This window comes from Canis aureus, chromosome 27 (assembly GCF_053574225.1).
Source record: "Canis aureus isolate CA01 chromosome 27, VMU_Caureus_v.1.0, whole genome shotgun sequence".
Lineage (NCBI taxonomy): Eukaryota > Metazoa > Chordata > Mammalia > Carnivora > Canidae > Canis > Canis aureus.
In genome coordinates, this window is record NC_135637.1 from 23,568,785 (window position 1) to 23,587,457 (window position 18,673).

An 18,673-nucleotide genomic window follows, 5' to 3' on the forward strand; every position below is an offset into this window, starting at 1 on the left:
CAAAACAAAACCTAGACAATTAAAAAGGAAACCAGGCAGATTGAATTACAGTTATCAAAATATTGTTTTAATCTGTGATACCATAACCTGTGTGCTCTTTTTATTAGTGCATTAAATAATAATCTCCCCCCCAGCAGTTCTGATAATTGCTGTAATTTAAAAGTACTGAAGAACATAAGAAATATGTCAAGATATCTACTATGATATGAAAATATCTGTGATTCTCTTGGTGACGATGTCACGTTCTGTTGCCTACATATGTGATTGAAGGAAATAGCACAGTTCCGTTAAAGGTAAATGGAAACCAGCAAGCCACGTTTTCCCATTCGGGTCCATGGCTCCTGAATTCCATAAATGAATCCCGGGGGAGTCCATGGACTTCTGGTAAAGAGCCTCAGCCCCCCCACCCAGGGGTCCTGCTCTCTCCCATTTCTTCTGCAATGTTTCTTGCTTTCCTTTTTGTCTGTTTCTGAGACTCCTCTCTTGCTTTATTGTTCTTTGCTCTCACTTCCTTCCTCCTCCTTCTCTGTCCCTCCCTCTTTTCTTGTCTCTTTGACTTCTTCTTTTCCCTCTCTTCTTTCCCTCCCTCCCTACTCCCTTCCTTCTGGCTGGCTTTCTCTCTCTCCCCCTCACATCCAACCTCCCCACCTCCCTAGTCCTTCCCAGGACCTCAGCTTACTTCCCTGAGCCAGGAGCACCCCCTGTGCACCTGCCAGATATCTGCATAGAAAGTGGAGTCCACCCTCACACATCTGGATATTTGGCACCATGCACGTTGGCATCCAACTGGCCGAACATCTGGGAAACCAGTTCACTTGCAACTTTCCCCCTTGGATGTCTCTGAAACAGGCGGATGAGTGTCTGAGAGGACCTGTTTCATTACCACCTTCCAATACCAAGACCACTCGCTACTGTCTTTGTCCCTTACAGAATGGGGGTTAAAAAAACAGCTTGTCGGGCCCTTGGGTTGGATGTAATCCTCCCATGCATTCTGGGATTACTGATACCTTATGCAGTGGGGGTGGTCAGACCATGCAGTCCAAAGGTCCAGCTAGTATGGATTTCCCATCTTCTTGGGAAAATTGAGGAGCTCAGCATGGCCACCTAGAGCATTCTGCTGCTCCCAACTAGATATTGGGCTAAGGAGGCTCTTCCTTGGCATTTCCTATTTAATCCTTACTGCCATCGGTGAGGTAGAGACAATTGTCGACTCCACTGGAAAGATGAGGAGAGCCAAGTTCAGGGCACTGTGTCCCTTTCTCGAGGTCACATAGTTTCGAAGTGATAGAGGAAGAACATAAACCCACATTGGTCTCCTCCAAAGGCCAAGCTTGTATGCACCAGGACATTATTTTCAAGCTGTCCTATCCTTTGGCATTTCCTGAAGAGCTGCTTGTCCTAGCTCCAGTCCAAGAGTGTGCATTTTTAACAAACTGGAGATGTTCAAACTGGTAGGATTAAATCTAGCTGGGTCATCCTGCCCCTCCTGTGCCCAAGGAGAAGGCCATTCTGTGTCCACGTGGAGAGAGGCTCACATGAGGTATGGGGAACTCGTTTTTTTCACCCCAAACCTGTGGTCTCTGGTTAGGCAGGATGGGGACCTTGGAGCCCAGAAAAAGTGCCAATCTGACAGTCTCAGCATCATATGATCAACGAGAGTCACAAAAATACCACCTCCAGCACTCTGGAGTCCCCAGGGGCCTCATCTTTTCTCCTCAGCACAAATTGGCTCCCGGGATGTGGGTCACGTTCTTCCTCTCCCCGCTCCTGAGGGATGACTGTCCGCCTTTACGTTTCTTCCAGCCTTCATGCTGAGCTGCAATTTTCCCCGCCGGCCCGACTATGGGGATGTCACGGTGATGGACCTGCACTCGGGTGGGGTGGCCCACTTCCACTGCCACCTGGGTTATGAGCTCCAGGGTGCCAAGACGCTGACTTGCATTAATGCCTCCAAGCCCCACTGGAGCAGCCAGGAGCCCATCTGTTCAGGTACACTCCAACCTCGCCGGATCAGACACGGATAGTCCACTCACAGGAGAGAGACCAACCCCAGGTCATTAGACTGACCTTAGGGATAGGCACTCAGCCCAGGGGAGAAGATCGCCCCCAAGACGGATGACAACTGTCATTGAAATCTTTAGTCTGTGAAAAAATACACATAACCTAAAATTAACATTAGTGACATTTAGCACATCTGCAGTGTCATGCAACCATCACCACTCTGTAGTTTCAGAACATCTTCATCACCCCCAAAAGGAAACCTTGCACCCACTTGCACTCACTCCCCATTTTCCCCTCCCCCACAACCCTTGGCAGCCACCAACATGCTTCCTGTATAGACAGATTTGCCTATTCTGGACATTTCGTGTAAATGGGATCAAACGATACATGGTCTTTTGTAACTGGCTTCTTTCACTCAGGATCATGTGTATCCAAAATTCATTCATGTCATAGCATTGGGTCAGTATTTTGCTCCTTTTTATGGCTGAGCAATATGCCATTGTGCAGCTGTGCCCCCATTTTATCCGTTTATTCATTGGTGGATGCTAGAGTTTTTCCCCTTTTTGGCAATTAAGAATAATGCTGCTGTGAACACTTTTGTACCAGTTTTTGTGGGGACGTATGTTTTCATTTCTCCTGGGTCCATACTCAGGAGTGGAATCACTGGGTCATAGGGTAATTCTCTGTTTAGCTTTTTAAGGAACCGTCAAACTGTTTTCCCTAGAGGCTGCACCATTTGGCTTTCCTACCTGCCATGTAGGACAGTTCCAATTTCTCCACATCCTCACCAGCACTTATTATTTTGCACATTTTCTTTCTATGATTCTAGCCGTGGTGGTGGGTGAGACGCTTTCTCGTTGTGGTTTTGATTTGCATTTCCCTGATGGCTAATGGCGCTGAGCAGCTTTCCTGTGCTTCTTGGCCATTTGTAGATCTTCTAAGAGAAGCATCTATTCAAGTGCTTTGCCTGCTTTTTTTTCTTTTTTTTTTTTATTTTTTAATTTATTTATGATAGTCACACACAGAGAGAGAGAGAGAGAGAGAGGCAGAGAGAGAAGCAGGCTCCATGCACCGGGAGCCCGACGTGGGATTCGATCCCGGGTCTCCAGGATCGCGCCCTGGGCCAAAGGCAGGCGCCAAACCGCTGCGCCACCCAGGGATCCCTACTTTTTTTTCTTTAATTTGTTATTTGTCTTTTTATTGTTGACTTGTAAGAGTTCTTTATATATTCTGGATATTAGATCCTTATCAGAGATATGATTTGCAAATATCTTACCCCAATCAGTGGGTTGTTTTTACACTTAATTTTTTTAAATTAATTAATTTATTTTAGAGAGAGAGCACGCATGTGCATGAGCAGGGGGAGAGGCAGAGGGAGAGAATGTCTCAAGCAGGCTCCACAGTGAGCACAGAACCTGACTCAGGGCTCCATCCCAGGACCCTGAGACCCTGAGATCATGACCTAAACCCAAAACCAAGAGTCGAGCGCTCAACCAACTGAGCCACCCAGGCAACCCATGTTTCTTTACTTCTTGATAGTGTCCTCCAATGCAGAAAAGCTTTTCATTTTGACAAAGTGTAATTTATCTATTTTTGTTTTTTGTGAAGAGTGCTTCACACTCTTCTGTGCTTTTGGTGAGCCTGCTGCCACATTTTGAACCCAGTTAACAAATCCTGGGACACTGCCAGGGCCATAGGTGTTCACAGCAATCCTTTTTTTTTTTTTTTTTTTTTTTTTTTTTTTTTTTTTTTTTTTTTTTACTCATGAGAGACACAGAGACAGGGGCAGAGACACAAGCAGAGAGAGAAGCAGACTCCATGCAGGGACCTCAATGCAGGACTCGATCCCAGGATTCTGGGATCACAATCTGAGCCAAAGGCAGACACTCACCGCAGAGCCACCCAGGGCCCCCCTTCACAGCAATCCTACTTGATGAGAACCATTACCTCCATTTTACAGATAAGGAACAAAGGCTTATCGAGTTGAAGCCACTTGCCCAAAGTCACCCAACAAATTGAAACAAGTCCAGAGCTCTTCTCTCCTGAGCCGTTTTTCTCAAAGCATGGTCTACAGACCAGTGAGATTATTCAGATGCATAATCCTGGGCCCCCTACATGACCAAGTGAATCAGAATCTACATTTTAATATGCCCCTGTGTGATTTATGTACATGTTATAGATTGAGAAGCTCTAGGTTATACCCCACGGTCCCTGTACTGCTAGGCATAACCTTAACCATACTTAGCTATCAAGAGAGCAAAACCCTATTAGATTCTCAGAAGTTCTGATGGTGGTCAGGACAGCATAGAGTGCTTGTAATAACTGAGCACCTACTATGTGCCAGGGCACAAGCCACATACAAGGAGAATACTGGGAATAATAATAAATTATTCCTTCCTCCAGGCATTCAGTCAATGGAATCCAAAAGCAAATGAGGCCTGATGACACATTCTGAGATTTGATTGTTGCAGTATTGTTCCCCTAAGGCCCTTCAGAATTTTTCTTCTTTGCTTTTAACAAAAGGGAAAAATCCAAACCATAGGGCAGTTGGTCTCTGTGCCTCTTTCACGTTAATTTTTATCTATGTGTGAAATCAGAGAGGAATTAAGCCTCAATTTGTGCTAAGAAAGATGGATGGGGAGCCACGGCTGGCAAATTGAAGCCAAACAGAGCCATCACTTGGCTTAATAAGGCGAGGAAGGGGAGCAGAGAGGCAGCAGATGAGCAGCAGCTTGGAGAGGACAGGTGGCCAGTGCCCCCCACCAGGGACGGTGTCCTCGGTCTCCTCAGCTCTGGAGCCATAGGACAACAATGCTGGTTATGTTTTGAGCACTTGTACTGTGCCAAGGAGGGTGCCAAGTTCCCTATATGCGTCATTTCATTGATTTCTCACCACAGCCCTGTAAGCTGCGTGGAATCATTATCACCCTTTTATAGTGAACTCGAGGTTCGCAGAGTTTCTGTGACTTGTTCTAGTCAGTAGCAGGTGAGTGGTACAGGCGGATTTAAACCTCCTCTTTAGGACAAGAAGGGGGTCGGGAGAGAGATAGAGAAAGGCACACAGACACACACACACACACACACAGACCTCTGTTCATGGTTCTGAAAGAAGTATGGGTGTTGGGGGATGGGGAGGGGGCTTCTTGGCAACATCTTTGCTGTAAATCAGCAGAATCCGGAGCACAGCAGAGAGCTAGCTATCTTTTTCACCCCTAGCAAGTCTTTATTAGTTATGTAGTCATTCAACAAACATTTAATGAGATCCAAGTATCTCCTAAAAATAATTCCTCACATTTGTCTATCTCCCTTCAGTTCACAAATCATTTTCTTAATATCTCTTTATTAGATTTTTTATGATAGAAGTAATAAATGCTCTGGTAAAAAATTTTTTTCAAGAAATTCAAAAGTGTAAAGATAGAAGCAAATCACTTTTATATTTATGGTCTCAATAGATTTTTTGCAAATAACTCATCGAAATAGGTATGGCAGGACCATTTTGTGACTTGGTTTATTTTCCCCACTTAAAATATAGGGAGCACTTTTCTATAGTGGCAAGTAATCTTCAAGAACGTGATTTTTAATAGCAGATGAATGAAGTGCATTTATTTCACCGAACAGCTGTGAGTGGACAAACATGTTGCTTCTCTTTTTTTTGCTCTTAGAAGCACGTCCGTGGTGAACACCCTCATTCATAAATCTTGGTGAAAATCTCCAAATCTTCTTTTTAGTGTAAATTCCCAGAACTTTAATGACTAGGTCAGAGTTTGGGAACATATTTTCTAGATATTTCTCCAAATTGCTCTCCTGAAAGGTCATAGCAATTTGCATTCTAACCAGTTATGACTGAGAGCACCCATTTCCCACCACCTTCCCCATCTGGCAAGTTATGGCTGCTTTTTGCCTTGACTGGTCAGGTGGATGAAAATAGAATACAATCTAGATTCGCTTTTCATTTATTATTAGTGAGTCTGCATTTTTAGTGCTTACTAAATACTAAAAGTGTATTTCTACTTTTGAGGACTATTTATGTCTTTGATTACCATCTTATAGTGAAGAATCAGGGCACAGCCAGCACGATGAAAGAATCCTTAAATCATGGTTGTTCTCTATCATGGAACACACAGGTGGGTGGTTCCAGCCAGGGAATGAGGTTTCCGATAAAATAGAATGAACCTCGTCCAAGACAAGAGGCCTTTATCATGTCTCCCTCTTCCCATCCTATTGCCCCCCACCAAGGGGTTGGGGTGGGAATCTCTTTCTCTGTGTCTCCTCTCATGATAACCCCCCCATTTCCACCCCCAGCCCCTTGTGGAGGGGCTGTGCACAACGCCACCATCGGCCGGGTCCTCTCCCCAAGTTACCCAGGAAACGCCAATGGGAGCCAGTTCTGTGTGTGGACAATCGAAGCTCCGGAGAGCCAGAAGCTGCACCTACATTTTGAGAGGCTGTCACTGCATGACAAGGACAGGTAAGCCCCTGAGGACTTACCCCAGCAGCCTCCTTCCTTCCCAGAGTGTGTGGCTGGGGACCTGGAGTCTGGAAATGGCTCATTGAGGTCAAGAAAGGAAGGGCTGAGGAAGTTGGCAAGGTATTAGACACCATCAGCTCCAATCTCCTCCTTTTACAGGTAAGGAAACTCAGACATAGAGAGGGAAAGGGACTCACCCCAGGTCACACGGTAGGATAGGGGAATCCAGATCCCCGTGTTGCACCACCTCATTGTTTCTCCTGCATGCCCCTTCTTGCAGTTAACAAGGAGGGAGTATTTGCTGAGCACCTGCTCTGTGCCCAGTCATGTACTAAGCTCCATGGAGAACCAGAGAGAAGTAGCAAGACTTGATCCTGTTCAATAGGAAATTGAAGTGGAAACACTAGACTTGTACCCATGAAGGAACTAGGGAGACGTTGCAAGGCAATACCTAAGCAAGAGCATGTCTGTAGACTCTAAGTAATACACATAGAATCCCTTAAAGTTTTCATATTCTATGGCTTTATGCTAGAATACTCTCGAATGTTCTAGAAAACTAGACCTGCTGCCTTAGGGTGTATTCTCTTAAAAACAGACATGGGGACAAGGATGTTAGGGAAAGTCACTCATTTGGGAGCAAATCCTAGGAAGCACAGGTAGAGGCATGGGACATTGGGTTGGAAAGGGAAAGGAGTCAACACGGTGTGCGTTAGTGAGCAGGTGACTGTGGGGAGCAGCTGGGGTTCTGTCCACCGGAGGCCTCTGGGAAACTGTATTGAGTATGACTCAGAGCGGTCCTTTTGGAGGGGGTGGGATCTGGGGTACTTATCCACCACCACCACCCATCTATCATTGGATGGGATGCTCCTGGACACACTAACTCCCCAGCACTGTCTGCCACACTTTGAGCTGGTTGAACTAACTGATTCTCAGAGACTTTGTGTGGGAAGGCAGCCCTGTCCTCATCCTAGCCACAGTGGACACATGGAAAAATGAACAAACCATGGCTTCAACATTTATATATTTTGGTAATATTAGAAATTCATCTGGGCAGCATAAGATAAACCCTTTTTATGAGTCCCAGTAAAAAAAAAAAAAAACCCTCAGAGGATTAAAAATGCCTGTTTATGACTCCATAAAAGAAATGTATCTAATCTATATACCGCTTCTTTCCCCGTTTTTGCATACTTTCTTTAAAAATACCAAGACTAGCAAGGAGTCAGGTATCAAATGGTTTTAATAACAGTAAAAATGAATACCTAAAATTTAAAATGATGTAAAATGTAAACAGTAAAAATGATGATCCCTCCTTTCATAGCTGTAGAAACTGAGGCCCAAGGTGTGCTGAGACTTGGGAAGAGAATTGGGAAGAGAAAATCAGGACTTCTGACTCCACACACTGTGCTCTTACGATATCAGACTGAAAGACAGAGCCTTTTAGGGGCCAAATGCTTAATAAATTTGACTCGTATACCTCCTCCATCCTTTGCATGTTATGCACATGGCCTCTATCTAGTTCTCACACTCTGATGTAGGTGGGTATAATTTCATCCTTTTTATAGATGAAGAAACAGAGGCACAGTGGTGTGAAGTGTCCTTGCCCAAAGTCACACAGCTCAGAAGGTTACAGAGTTGGGACTCAGGTTGTCTGACTACTACTCTTTCAGCCCGTTAATCTCGTCTTCCCAGTTACTAATAATAATTAGTATCCATTAATTAGTCTGGTTCATTACATCACACACATCATTTTTCCTACGACTTCAGAACCCATCCGTGAGTCTAGGACAAGCATTCTACAAGAAAAGGAAACAAGTTGCATAAGGCTTGTCTGGGCAAGTCACGGGCAAAGTCGGGATCTGCATCTGGGAGTAAGGCTCCAGAGGCGGTGTTCATGGCACATGCCTCCTGCTGTTGCTGTGTGTCAGTGATCCTCCTATCCTTCCCCCCACCCTTACCCGCCAGGATGATGGTCTACAGTGGCCTGATCAATAAGTCTGCTCTTCTCTATGACTCCCTCCAAACCGAGAGCGTCCCCTTTGAGGGTCTGCTGAGCGAGGGCAACAGCATCCGCATTGAGTTCACTTCCGACCAGGCGCGGGCAGCCTCAGCCTTCAACATCCGGTTCGAGGGTGAGGATCCCCAGGGGCCTCCCCCATCCTGGGTGATGGTGTGGGCACAGAGAAAGCATGACGGAGCTGAGCTGGGTCCTGGGGGCTAGAAATTTGACCTGCTAAGGGTGAGGGAGATCCAGAGGCCAGACTGACCCTTTGACTTCCAAAGGCAGACTCTGCAGGGTTGGGAGGGCAGAGGTTTGTATTCCCATTCTCGAGATGAAAATAATGAGTTCCCAAAAAGCGATGTGAATGGTCCAAATGCCCTCAGCATGTCAGCTGGAATTGGAACCTGGGGTCTGGGGCCCATTTTCCTTGGGGCTTCCCTAAATAACAAGAGGGGACCCATCCTCTGACATTGAGGACTGTCAGGAGCCCCTGCCTCATCTGAGCTGCTGTCCCTATTTTGTATCCCCAACCTAGCCTTTGAGAAAGGCCACTGTTATGAGCCCTACATTCAGAATGGGAATTTCACCACATCCGACCCAACCTATAACATCGGAACCATAGTGGAGTTTACCTGTGATCCCGGCCACTCTCTGGAGCAGGGTCCGGCCATTATCGAGTGCATCAATGTGCGGGACCCATATTGGAATGACACAGAGCCCCTGTGCAGAGGTGAGTGGCCCTATTGCCCTTCTCGCAGGGCACCTCAGGGATCTCCACCCCCTCAGATGAAAAGGCCAAGGGCCCGGTTTAGAGTATGTCACAAATTTACACACCAATTTTAGCATTAGAACCCTTTCCAGGGCTCACTATCCTTTGGGTCAGATTTTCTGCATGTCCAAATTACAAAATTGATAAATTTTTAAAGATGCCCCTTCCTCCAAGCACAGACCCCCTAGTACATAACTTAGTGAAAAGATCTCTGCATGGATTTCAGCTCCTCTGTACCCCCTTGCTATGTACTTTTGTGCATCGTGCAACCCAGCCAACCGCACATGGCAGTCCTAAGTTTAATTAATAATAGTGATGATGTCAATAATAGTTGCCAAGGGCTGCATGTGCCTTATCTGATTTAATCCTCACTATGACCCTGCGAGGTACGTAGTACTGACCCCATGTACAGGTGAGGGACCTGAAGCTGTGAAGCGATCCTAAGAACAGACTGAGGGTAACTGGCAGAGGTGGAAATGGAACTCGGGTCTCTGTTCTCAGAGACCTGTGGTCTGAGCCCCTCGGGACAGCATTGGCTGGGTGGAGCCCTCATCTCCATGAGCCCCCCGGGGCCCTGCCCTGCCTTGCCTCTTTCCGCATACTCAGTGCCACTTCGAGCCTGGATGCGTGTGGAGCATGTGGTGTGATGGAGAGATCCCTGGCTCCTGGCAGCCGCCACCTGGATGGTGGTTGGCGTGAAATCACAGCTTCGTCCTGGTGAGGGATTGATCCCTGTATTAAATGTGCTGGTTTAACAGAGCGGAATTCATTGGTGCTTTGGCCTCTGCCACACTGAGAACTTTCCAAAACGGTAAACAGGGTGGAATTTAAAGAGCCAGGCGCCAGGCACAGCCACATCCCTACTTCCAGGTCAGAGCTGGGCTCCTTGGCAGTAATGTTCACCTTACCTTGTGCCAGGTGCTAGGCTGCATTTGACACCCATGAGCTCAATTAAGCTCCAGAAAACCCCAACGGAGTCAGTGGCACTGTTACTGCAGCTTCACAGAGGGAGGAAACTGAGACTCCCAAGATTGCATGCCTTGCCGCCGCCGAGTCTGTTGGGGCAGAGGCAAGACTCGAACTCAGGTCCACCTCAATGCAGCGTAGCATCTGTTAGCCACTACTCCACCCTGCCCCAGCATGGGGCTGCTGCAGAATCACCCAGAACATTGAGCTCTGTCCTTGATCCTGAGAGAACTGTAGCGCCCTTAGCCCCCCCTTCGCCAGCCCTCAGCTAAAGGAGGCAGGCGGCCAGCCCTAATGTGATCATCCCACACACACAGGCACGGACCGCCTGAGGGGCAGGCACCTGTTCCCAGTACACAGCGAGCCGTGCCTGTCCAACGTCATAGCCCACGCTCTTACCCGCCACGCTGTACTGGCTTCCTCATGAATAACGCGTGTCCGCCTCTGTCTGTCTCTGTCTTCTACAGCCATGTGTGGTGGGGAGCTCTCTGCCGTGGCTGGGGTGGTGCTGTCCCCAAACTGGCCAGAGCCGTACGTGGAAGGTGAAGACTGTATCTGGAAGATTCACGTAGGGGAGGAGAAACGGATCTTCTTAGATATCCAGTTGTGAGTGTTCATGACGGGTGGACCTCCAGTCCAGCCCCATTGGGGAAGCGATTGCTCCTGCTTTGTTCTTTCAGCCAGGGTAAATGAAGCATCCACTATGTGTCAGGGGCTGTGCAAAGAGCTGGAGTCCCAGCAGTGGGAGAAACATCATGCACACAAAGACACAGTCCCCTTGCCTCCAGGCAATTTGGTCTGCGGAGGAAGCAGGCATTAAAGGTAGAAATGCATCCACAGTGACATACCGTAACCTTGGTGAACAGTGTAAGGATAAGTGAATGGTGCTATGAGATCCTATAATGGGGGTTTGATACAAAGGGGAAGGTCAGAAAAGCCTTCCCTGAGGATCCGATGCTGAAGTTCAGAACTAACGAATGAGTTGGAGTGGATATATCTGAAAGGAACAGAATGTGTAAAGGCCCTGTGGCAAGAGCAAGCACGGTGTTTGCGAAGGACCGAACAGCCGATGTGGCCAGGAGGAGGGGGAAGGTATCACACGTACTGTCTGTACTGCAGCTGTTTGTTTTCTTATCTGTCTCTCTCAACCAGACCCAGAAGTCCTTGTAGTCAGGGCTTGCTCTGATGCACCTCTGTCCCCAGATCTAACACAGAGCCTGACACATAGTAGGCACTCAGGAGACCAGTGCTACATGAAGAACGGACGGAGTTGCCTGGCCCTGTGGCCGTCTGCTGTACTCAGTGGGGGTGCCTAGGAGATGCTCCATCCAGAACTTTCCCCCTGCTGAACTCTCCAGGGAGGGGGAGAAGCAGACAGAGACAGATGGTAGTGTCTAGAGAAGCAGAAGAAAGGGCTTCCGGGCAGACCCAGACACCGTGGCTTGGACAGTGGAGGGCAGGGAGGGAATGCCAAGTTCTGAAGAGCTTCTCTGGAGGCAGCCAGGGCCCCGGGTGGGGCGGCAGCGCTCCCCTCAAGCCTGAAGCAGAAACCCAGTCGGCTGGGGAGCGAGGCCCGGCTGCCTTGCTCTGCAGAGGAGCTTTGCAAAAGGGAAGATTTATCTGCAAAATTACAATAAAATTTTGAAGCTGTCCCTCAGAGGCCAGAGACGTGTCCTCGGAGGCTGCTCCAGGACCTTCCGCTCCAGGAGAATCAAAGATGTACAGACCTTGCACAATTGCCCCTTGTGGACCTGGGGCTGGGCCAACCTGAGTCAGAACTCTGTCTCTACCTCTCCCCAGCTCTTTGCCTCTGGGCTTCTCTCTGGCTGTGGTGCTTCTCACTGGCTACCAGGGTCTTGGAACCTCAGTGTTTCGTGGCTACTGGAACAGCCTGGAAGCATCCCTTGCCCGTTCCCTCCCTTGCTCACTCCTCAGCGGGAGTTCCCCCCTTTCTCCTATTCTCACCTCCCTGACTTCTAGAGTCTGGTATGAAGGATGATAGTTTCTGAGCTGTCTACTGTGAGCCAAGACTGGTTGTAGGCGCTGGAAAGGCTTAGACAGTTGCCCCTTGGGCAGTGAAGTTTATGTTGATACAGAGCAGGTTGGATGGTCCCGATTAGCTCTGTGAGGGGAGGAAGTGGGGGCACATATGCACCTACTGTGTGCAAGTGCTAAGCAAGGTGCTGAAGGTACAGTTGTGAGAAAACAGAACAGCCTCTGCCCTCACTGTCTAGGGGATGAGGCAGACGTGAAACGATATGCGATGTGGTGAGAGCGGGGATAGGGTGGACAGGCCGCTGAGAAGCCCGAGTGAAATCAAGGAGGGCTTCCAGGAGGAAGTGACTTCTGAGCTGGCATGAAAGAGAACCTAGGCAACCATGAGGGGGAAAGGAGGAGTGTCTCAGACGGTGAGAACAGAATGTGCAAAGCCTGGAAATGAGAGAGAAGGTGGCCCACTTAGTGACTTGAAAGAAGTTTGTCGTGGCTGGAGCGTGAGGATTAGGTAGGAGTTATGGAGGGAAAGGGTTCCAGGGAGACATGGTGTCTTCTTAGCTGAAGCCTCAAATAGGAAAGTCCCTTCTAAAGCTGTTTGCTGTGAGAAACCTTCTGTGGCTCCCTACTGCCGTCAGGGTAAATATGAATGCGCGGTCCTGGTTTATGAGCATCCCTGCACCAGCAGTTAGTAGCAAGCCACCTCAATCTTCAGCCAGAAGGAGAACCAACTCCTGGTATCCTGGCTTGTCTTGTCCATGCCACCCCCTTCTGCTGGGCTCAGCAGGCTTCTCCCAACACCCGCCCCCTGGATGGGTGGTTCTGCTCCCCCAAGACCGGCCCACATCTCACCGTGGTGTCACAGGCCTGGATAGGGACACAGGAAGCTGGGAGCCCTTGTTCTCACTCTCTCTAGGCTTCAAATACTCAGTGAACCTTCAGCTTGATGGTGGATAGAGTTTCATGTCCACTGTGAAGCGTGCAATGGGACAGCTGATCCAGGAACCTGAGCAGTTAGGTTCCTCAAAGCTGGGCCACCCCTGGCACCCGTGGCAGGAAGGGACGCCTCCCAAGGGGACAGACTTTCTCCCTTCTGACCATCCTGGCAACCCCAGATCTGAGTGTTGGCCAGGAGAGAGGAGCCCCGGCTCCCCTCCTCCGCGCCCTGCCAGGGACTCCTGAGCAGCCCGGGACCCGGCAGCAAGCCTCCCTGGGCTTCATGGTCCCCTTTCTGCAAAGTGATGGGCTGCCTTGAGCCAAGAGAATGCAGACTCAAACTCACGGAGGGCCAGGTAAGTAACAGAATGGATTTGGGGCCCAAATATTTGAAGTGATAGAGAGGGGAGAGGCCCTCTCTCCCTTCCAGAAATCATTTAAAGGTGTTTTTTGGTGGGTTTTTTTTTTTTTTTTTTTAGAATAATGCCTCTCCCCGTCCCAAAAAATAGACCTGCTGGCTGGATCCAGACTTGAGGAGCCTCCAGTTTGTAAGCCTTGGTCTAGATAGTGATTAAAGTTCTTTCTCATCGCCGTGATGAAGAGAACAATTTTCATCATTGAGTGCTTCCTATTTGTGGGGTGCTTTACAGACGTGAATTATCTCCTCCCCAGAGTTGTCCTGTGGGGGTGCTACAACTACTCTATTCAACTCCTATTCCCTGCCTTCTGAATTCTTCAGTTGGGTGCCTAAAAGGGCCTCCCAAATGAAGGGTATCCAAAGTTAAACTCCTGATTCCTTCTCCAAACCCGTTTCATCCCATCTGCCCATCTTGGTAAGGAGCCGTCCTACCGGCTGCTCAGGCCAAAAGGACTTGGAATTGTTCTAGGGCAGGAGGACATGGGTGCACGTCCAACAATTGGCTTTCTTGGCAGTGGGGTAGGGAGAAACATCCTGATTTATGGCATTCGCCAATTTCCGTGGTGTAAATACTCCCACCATGGCCCTTTCCGAGCTACTAACACAATGCCAGAGGGCTTGCCGGATGCCCGGATGTTTAACAATTGACTCACATGAGCCAGTGCAAGCTGCCAGCTCCAACACACTCACTGCTATTTGGATTTCTCACACACCCTGTACTCGAGTCCTCAGTACATCCTGTTGATTCTAGAATTCAAGAATCAGAATACGCCCAGAGTCCAAGCATGTGTGACACCCCCACTACTGCCACTGTGGTCCATGTCTCATCCCAGAATTATCCCACAGGCATCCTGACTGGTCTCCCCGCTCCTGCTTTTGTCCCCTTTGGAGCTATTTGTAACCTACCACCCTAAGGGATCCTGTTAAAACCTAAGTAAGGCAGGTCACATCATGCTCTGCTTCAAAGTCTACAGTCGCTCTACATTTTATCTAGAGTAAAAGCTGAAGTTCTTGCAAAAGGCCCCATGTGATCTAGCCCTGGTTATATCTCCTGTTTCATTTCTTTCCACTCCTTATTCCCTCCATTTGGCCACACTAGCTTCCTTGTTGTTCCCCCAGACATACCCCAGGGCCTTTGCACTAGCTGTCTCTTCTCCCCTCCCCCAACCCCAAGATGCTGTGCCCTGAATATCCTGCCTCACTCACTCCCTAGCTTCTTGTAGGCCTCTGCTCACAAATCACCCCTTATGAGATGTCACTCGACACCCTGATCTAAATCAGCATCTCTGTCATTCTTTCTTTTTTTTTTTTAAGATTTTATTTTTAAGCAATCTTGACACCCAAATTCACAACCCCAAGATCAGGAGTCACATGCCCCATGGACTGAGCCAGCCAGGCACCCCAACATCTCTGCCATACCTGATACCCTTACCTTGCTTCACGTTTCCCTGTAGCACTTAGCACCACTCAACATACCACACATTACCATATTTGTTGAAGCATGTCACCCCCTCCACCTACAACGTCACATCCATGAGAATGGAAGGATTTGTTTCCTGTTTGATGCCCTGCTATAACCACAGTATGTAAATCAATGCCTGGCCCATAGTAGGTGCTCAGTAAGTAAGAGTGAATAAAATTAAGACAACTTCTCATGGTCATACAGCCATGAGGTTTCAAAGCCAGAACGTGAACCCAAATTCATGTCCAACTGCTCTTATGCACAAGGAAGGGAAAAAAGTTCAGAAAAATATGGAAAGACCATTAAGATGTGGCCTTCTTTTATCAATAAGTCTACATTTATTACATGAGCGGCAATGTTAAGAAAAAAAGTTTAGTCAAAAGCTATCAAGTAAAATAATAGTGGTGGGAAGATCCCCCAAGAGAAGGTGTCATAAATTATAGTATCAAAGGATTTGCCATCATAGACTTAGAAGCAGAATCTAGAGTGGGTCTTGGGAGGACCCCAACCCAGTGATGACCAGCCAAATCCACTGGTAGACTTTGGGGGCCAAGTAAGGGGTGAGGTGCAGGGAGGCCGTACCGTCTTCTGGATCATCAGATGCAGGCGGAGGTGAAGGTGACAGTGGGGCCCGAGATGAGGTCCTGGTAGGGGGGGAGGGTAGGGTACTGTCCTCCACAGAGCAGCTTCTGCTCCCTCCGTGAGGCATCCAGGCAGCATCATCCCAGGACCGTAGTCCTTGAAGTGACATCAAAATCAAGTCGGTCATCGTGGAGGCACTGTCATTTTTCTCATTGAGCAAATTCTGTGTGATTTTACATGCATTTATGGAGCGCCCGCTGTGAATGAGGCGCCCGCTGGGCCCTGGCAGTGAGCAAGAATGGTGTGGCCCTGTGCTGGGGGACATGGTGCAGGCAGGAGCACAAACAGGGGCCCTGGAGGCCCGGAGCAAGAAGGGTGAGCCTGGTAGACGATGCAAAGGAAAGCTTTCCAGGGAAAGCAACGTCTCTCTCAGCAAACAGCCGTGTCTGGAGGCGGTTCTGGCTGTAGAGTTGGTGCAGGAGGGGGCGTGGAGAGGGAGCCACTGGCATCCAGTGGAAGGAGGCCAAGGGTGCTGCTCCGCACCCCGATGTGCATGGTTCAGCCCCCACCACAACCAAGTAGCTAACCCAAGATGTCAGTAGGGCTGAAGCAGAAAAACCCTGGTCCATACTGAAACCTGAAGGACAGACACAAGGTGGGAAGGGATGGGGAGGGGCAGGTACAGTGCTTGAGCCAAAAAGAACGGCGTGTGCTAAGGTCCAGAAGCAGGAGAGCATGACTCTCTTCTTGTTGGTCCATAATATCGAATAGATGTCGAACACTTAGTGCACCCAGGCGTTCACAGGTGCCTTGAAAGTGAGCATGCGTGCTGAGTTCTACTAGCAGCTCCATTTTACAGATGAGCAAGATGAGGACGTGGAGGCCAAGAGTGGCTGCGGTCACTGGGCCGGGAACTGGCAGAGCGGATGCAGACCCGGCTTGCCATGCCTCCAGGGTCTGGGATCCCCACCAGCATTTGAAAGGAGCAGAGGAAGGGATGCAGGAGAGGCGGCATCTAGGAGGAGGAGGGACAAGCAGGCAGCAGGGGAACCAGGCTGGTGCCTCAAGGCCAAGTTAGAAGTCTGCACTCACCCAAACTGGGCCACAGAGGAAAGGTTTTAAGCTCTTAATAGGGATTAAAGCTTTGCAGAGGGGAGCCGAGTCCTTGGGTCAGCAGCCTCGGGCTCTCCCCGGCAAACTCTGGCACACGCCTGGCAGAGTGGCAGCTGGACCTGGCACCCCCTTTCCTCCCACAGAGGGAGTGAAAATAGCATCTCACCAGCCAGGGTTACGTGAGGCCCGAGAGCTGCTGGGTTTAATTTATCTTGCTTGGTTTCCGCTGACAGTTTTAGTAAACCAATTTGGGTTTGATAGTAAAAATAATTCTGTCCTCAGGGCCCCTCACACCGCCTAAGCGCTTGTGATTGTTACTTATCGCCTTGGTGAGGGGGAAGGAGTCTGCACTGTTGACTGAGCTGGGTGGGTGGCCCGTAGTAGGTGCTGCGCACTGTCTGCTGCGTCACGAGGACGTAAACCACGGGTGGCAGGCGAGAGGGGACTTTTCTCCCCCTCATCAGCCTGGCAGGTCTGTTGAAGCCGCGGGCACCCGCCTCTTGACTCTGCTGGGTTAGCATCAATGAAGGACCTACTGTGTGCCGGAACCCGAGCTGTGTGCTTCATGTCCATGGAGACATGATGCACACTGTGACACATTATTATTCAGAGATCATAACTGCATAAATTAGAGCTACAGGGGTAGAGATCATTATGGAGGGGGAGTTACCTACATTAGAGAGAATGTATGCAAAGCGCGTGGTGTGGGGTCCAGCACATCACTGGCACTTCATCAACAGAGACTATGAATCCTTATAAGATATTGTGGCCACTGCACCCTGGATTTGCAGATGACAGAGAGCTTGTTAAGTGGCTTTCTCAGGTCGCACAGCTAACAAAGGACTGAGCCAGCCTTTGCACACACACCATAGCCTCTGCTTTTGTGGACTTGTACAGTCTTTTGGGGGATCAGCCATACGTCTCCGTGATGCACCAGGGAGGCTCCCGGACCTCCAGAAACTCAAAGTTCAGGAAGGGAAGTAGTGCCATAAATAGACAACCCGACAAAATGCAGGCTAAGTGCTGTGGCTAGAAGGGTGAGCATAGGGGAGGTAGCGGGACGCTGCATTAGCTCTGCAGGTCATGGAACTGTCACAGAGAGGGTGACATCCAAGCAGAAGCTTGAAGAGTGTCCATTGGCCAAGCTGGAATGGGGGAAGGGCTTCCAGGAGGGGCCTCTGGGAGCAGGGCACTCGAGCTATGAAAGCAGGGACTGTTAGACACCAAATGGATGCCCTGAATTGAAGCACTAATTAGAACTGTCTGCCTTGCATTATTGGCGGTAGAGGTGGGAAGGGAGGGCGCATGATCTTAAATTGAGTCGGGACCCCTCAGGCTAAACCTCCTTCAGACCCCAAATGCCTATTCCCTGAATCATCAAGTACCTCCTAGCTCCATCAGCTTACCTAAAACACAACTGAGCATGAGCCTTTTAAAACCTTAACAGTTTCTGAAATTTCTCTCTCTCTTCCCCCGTTCTCTGTCTCTCTCTCTGTGTGTCTCTGTCTCTCTCTCTCTCTCAAGTTAAAGCATAGAAAGGAAAATAAAAGAATCAAGGGATAATTGGTGAGGACATCATAGAATGGAAAAGCTGGGAGGGGCCCAGAGAGGGGAAGTCACTTGCCTAGCATCACACAGTAAGTCAGAGCAGGGACCAGGAAAACAACCCAAGCATGGCTGCAGACGCCCAGCACGGGGGTTGGTCACAATGCCACATGACAGAGAGTCATAAAAGCTTCTAAAGTAAAAAGAGCTACATATAAATCCTGGCTCTGCTACCCCCACTAGCTCTGTGGCCTCTGTAGGTGATTGCAGGTAGCCATTCCCACCTCACAACGGGAAGCTTTGTTCACTTCATCCCCAGTGACTGGCACACAGCAGGTGCTCAATAAATATCTGTTGAATGAGAGAGTGAAAGAGAGAGGGGTGGTGAGGGAGTTAGTTAAATAACACGTGAAGTTCTTAGT

At 49.0% G+C, this 18,673-nt stretch overlaps 1 protein-coding gene across 8 annotated transcripts in view; it reads left to right on the top strand.

Moving 5' to 3' along the window:
• The window catches only part of SEZ6L (seizure related 6 homolog like), a 188,992-nt gene that overhangs the window by 121,666 nt on the left and 48,653 nt on the right, over positions 1-18,673 (top strand). For all 8 annotated transcript variants that reach the window (XM_077874113.1, XM_077874114.1, XM_077874115.1 and 5 more), the window contains exons 5-9: positions 1,804-1,989; positions 6,304-6,469; positions 8,432-8,598; positions 9,004-9,198; positions 10,671-10,809. In XM_077874113.1, coding sequence (XP_077730239.1) covers positions 1,804-1,989; positions 6,304-6,469; positions 8,432-8,598; positions 9,004-9,198; positions 10,671-10,809 — 853 coding nt within the window. The remainder of the gene's footprint in view (positions 1-1,803; positions 1,990-6,303; positions 6,470-8,431; positions 8,599-9,003; positions 9,199-10,670; positions 10,810-18,673) is intronic.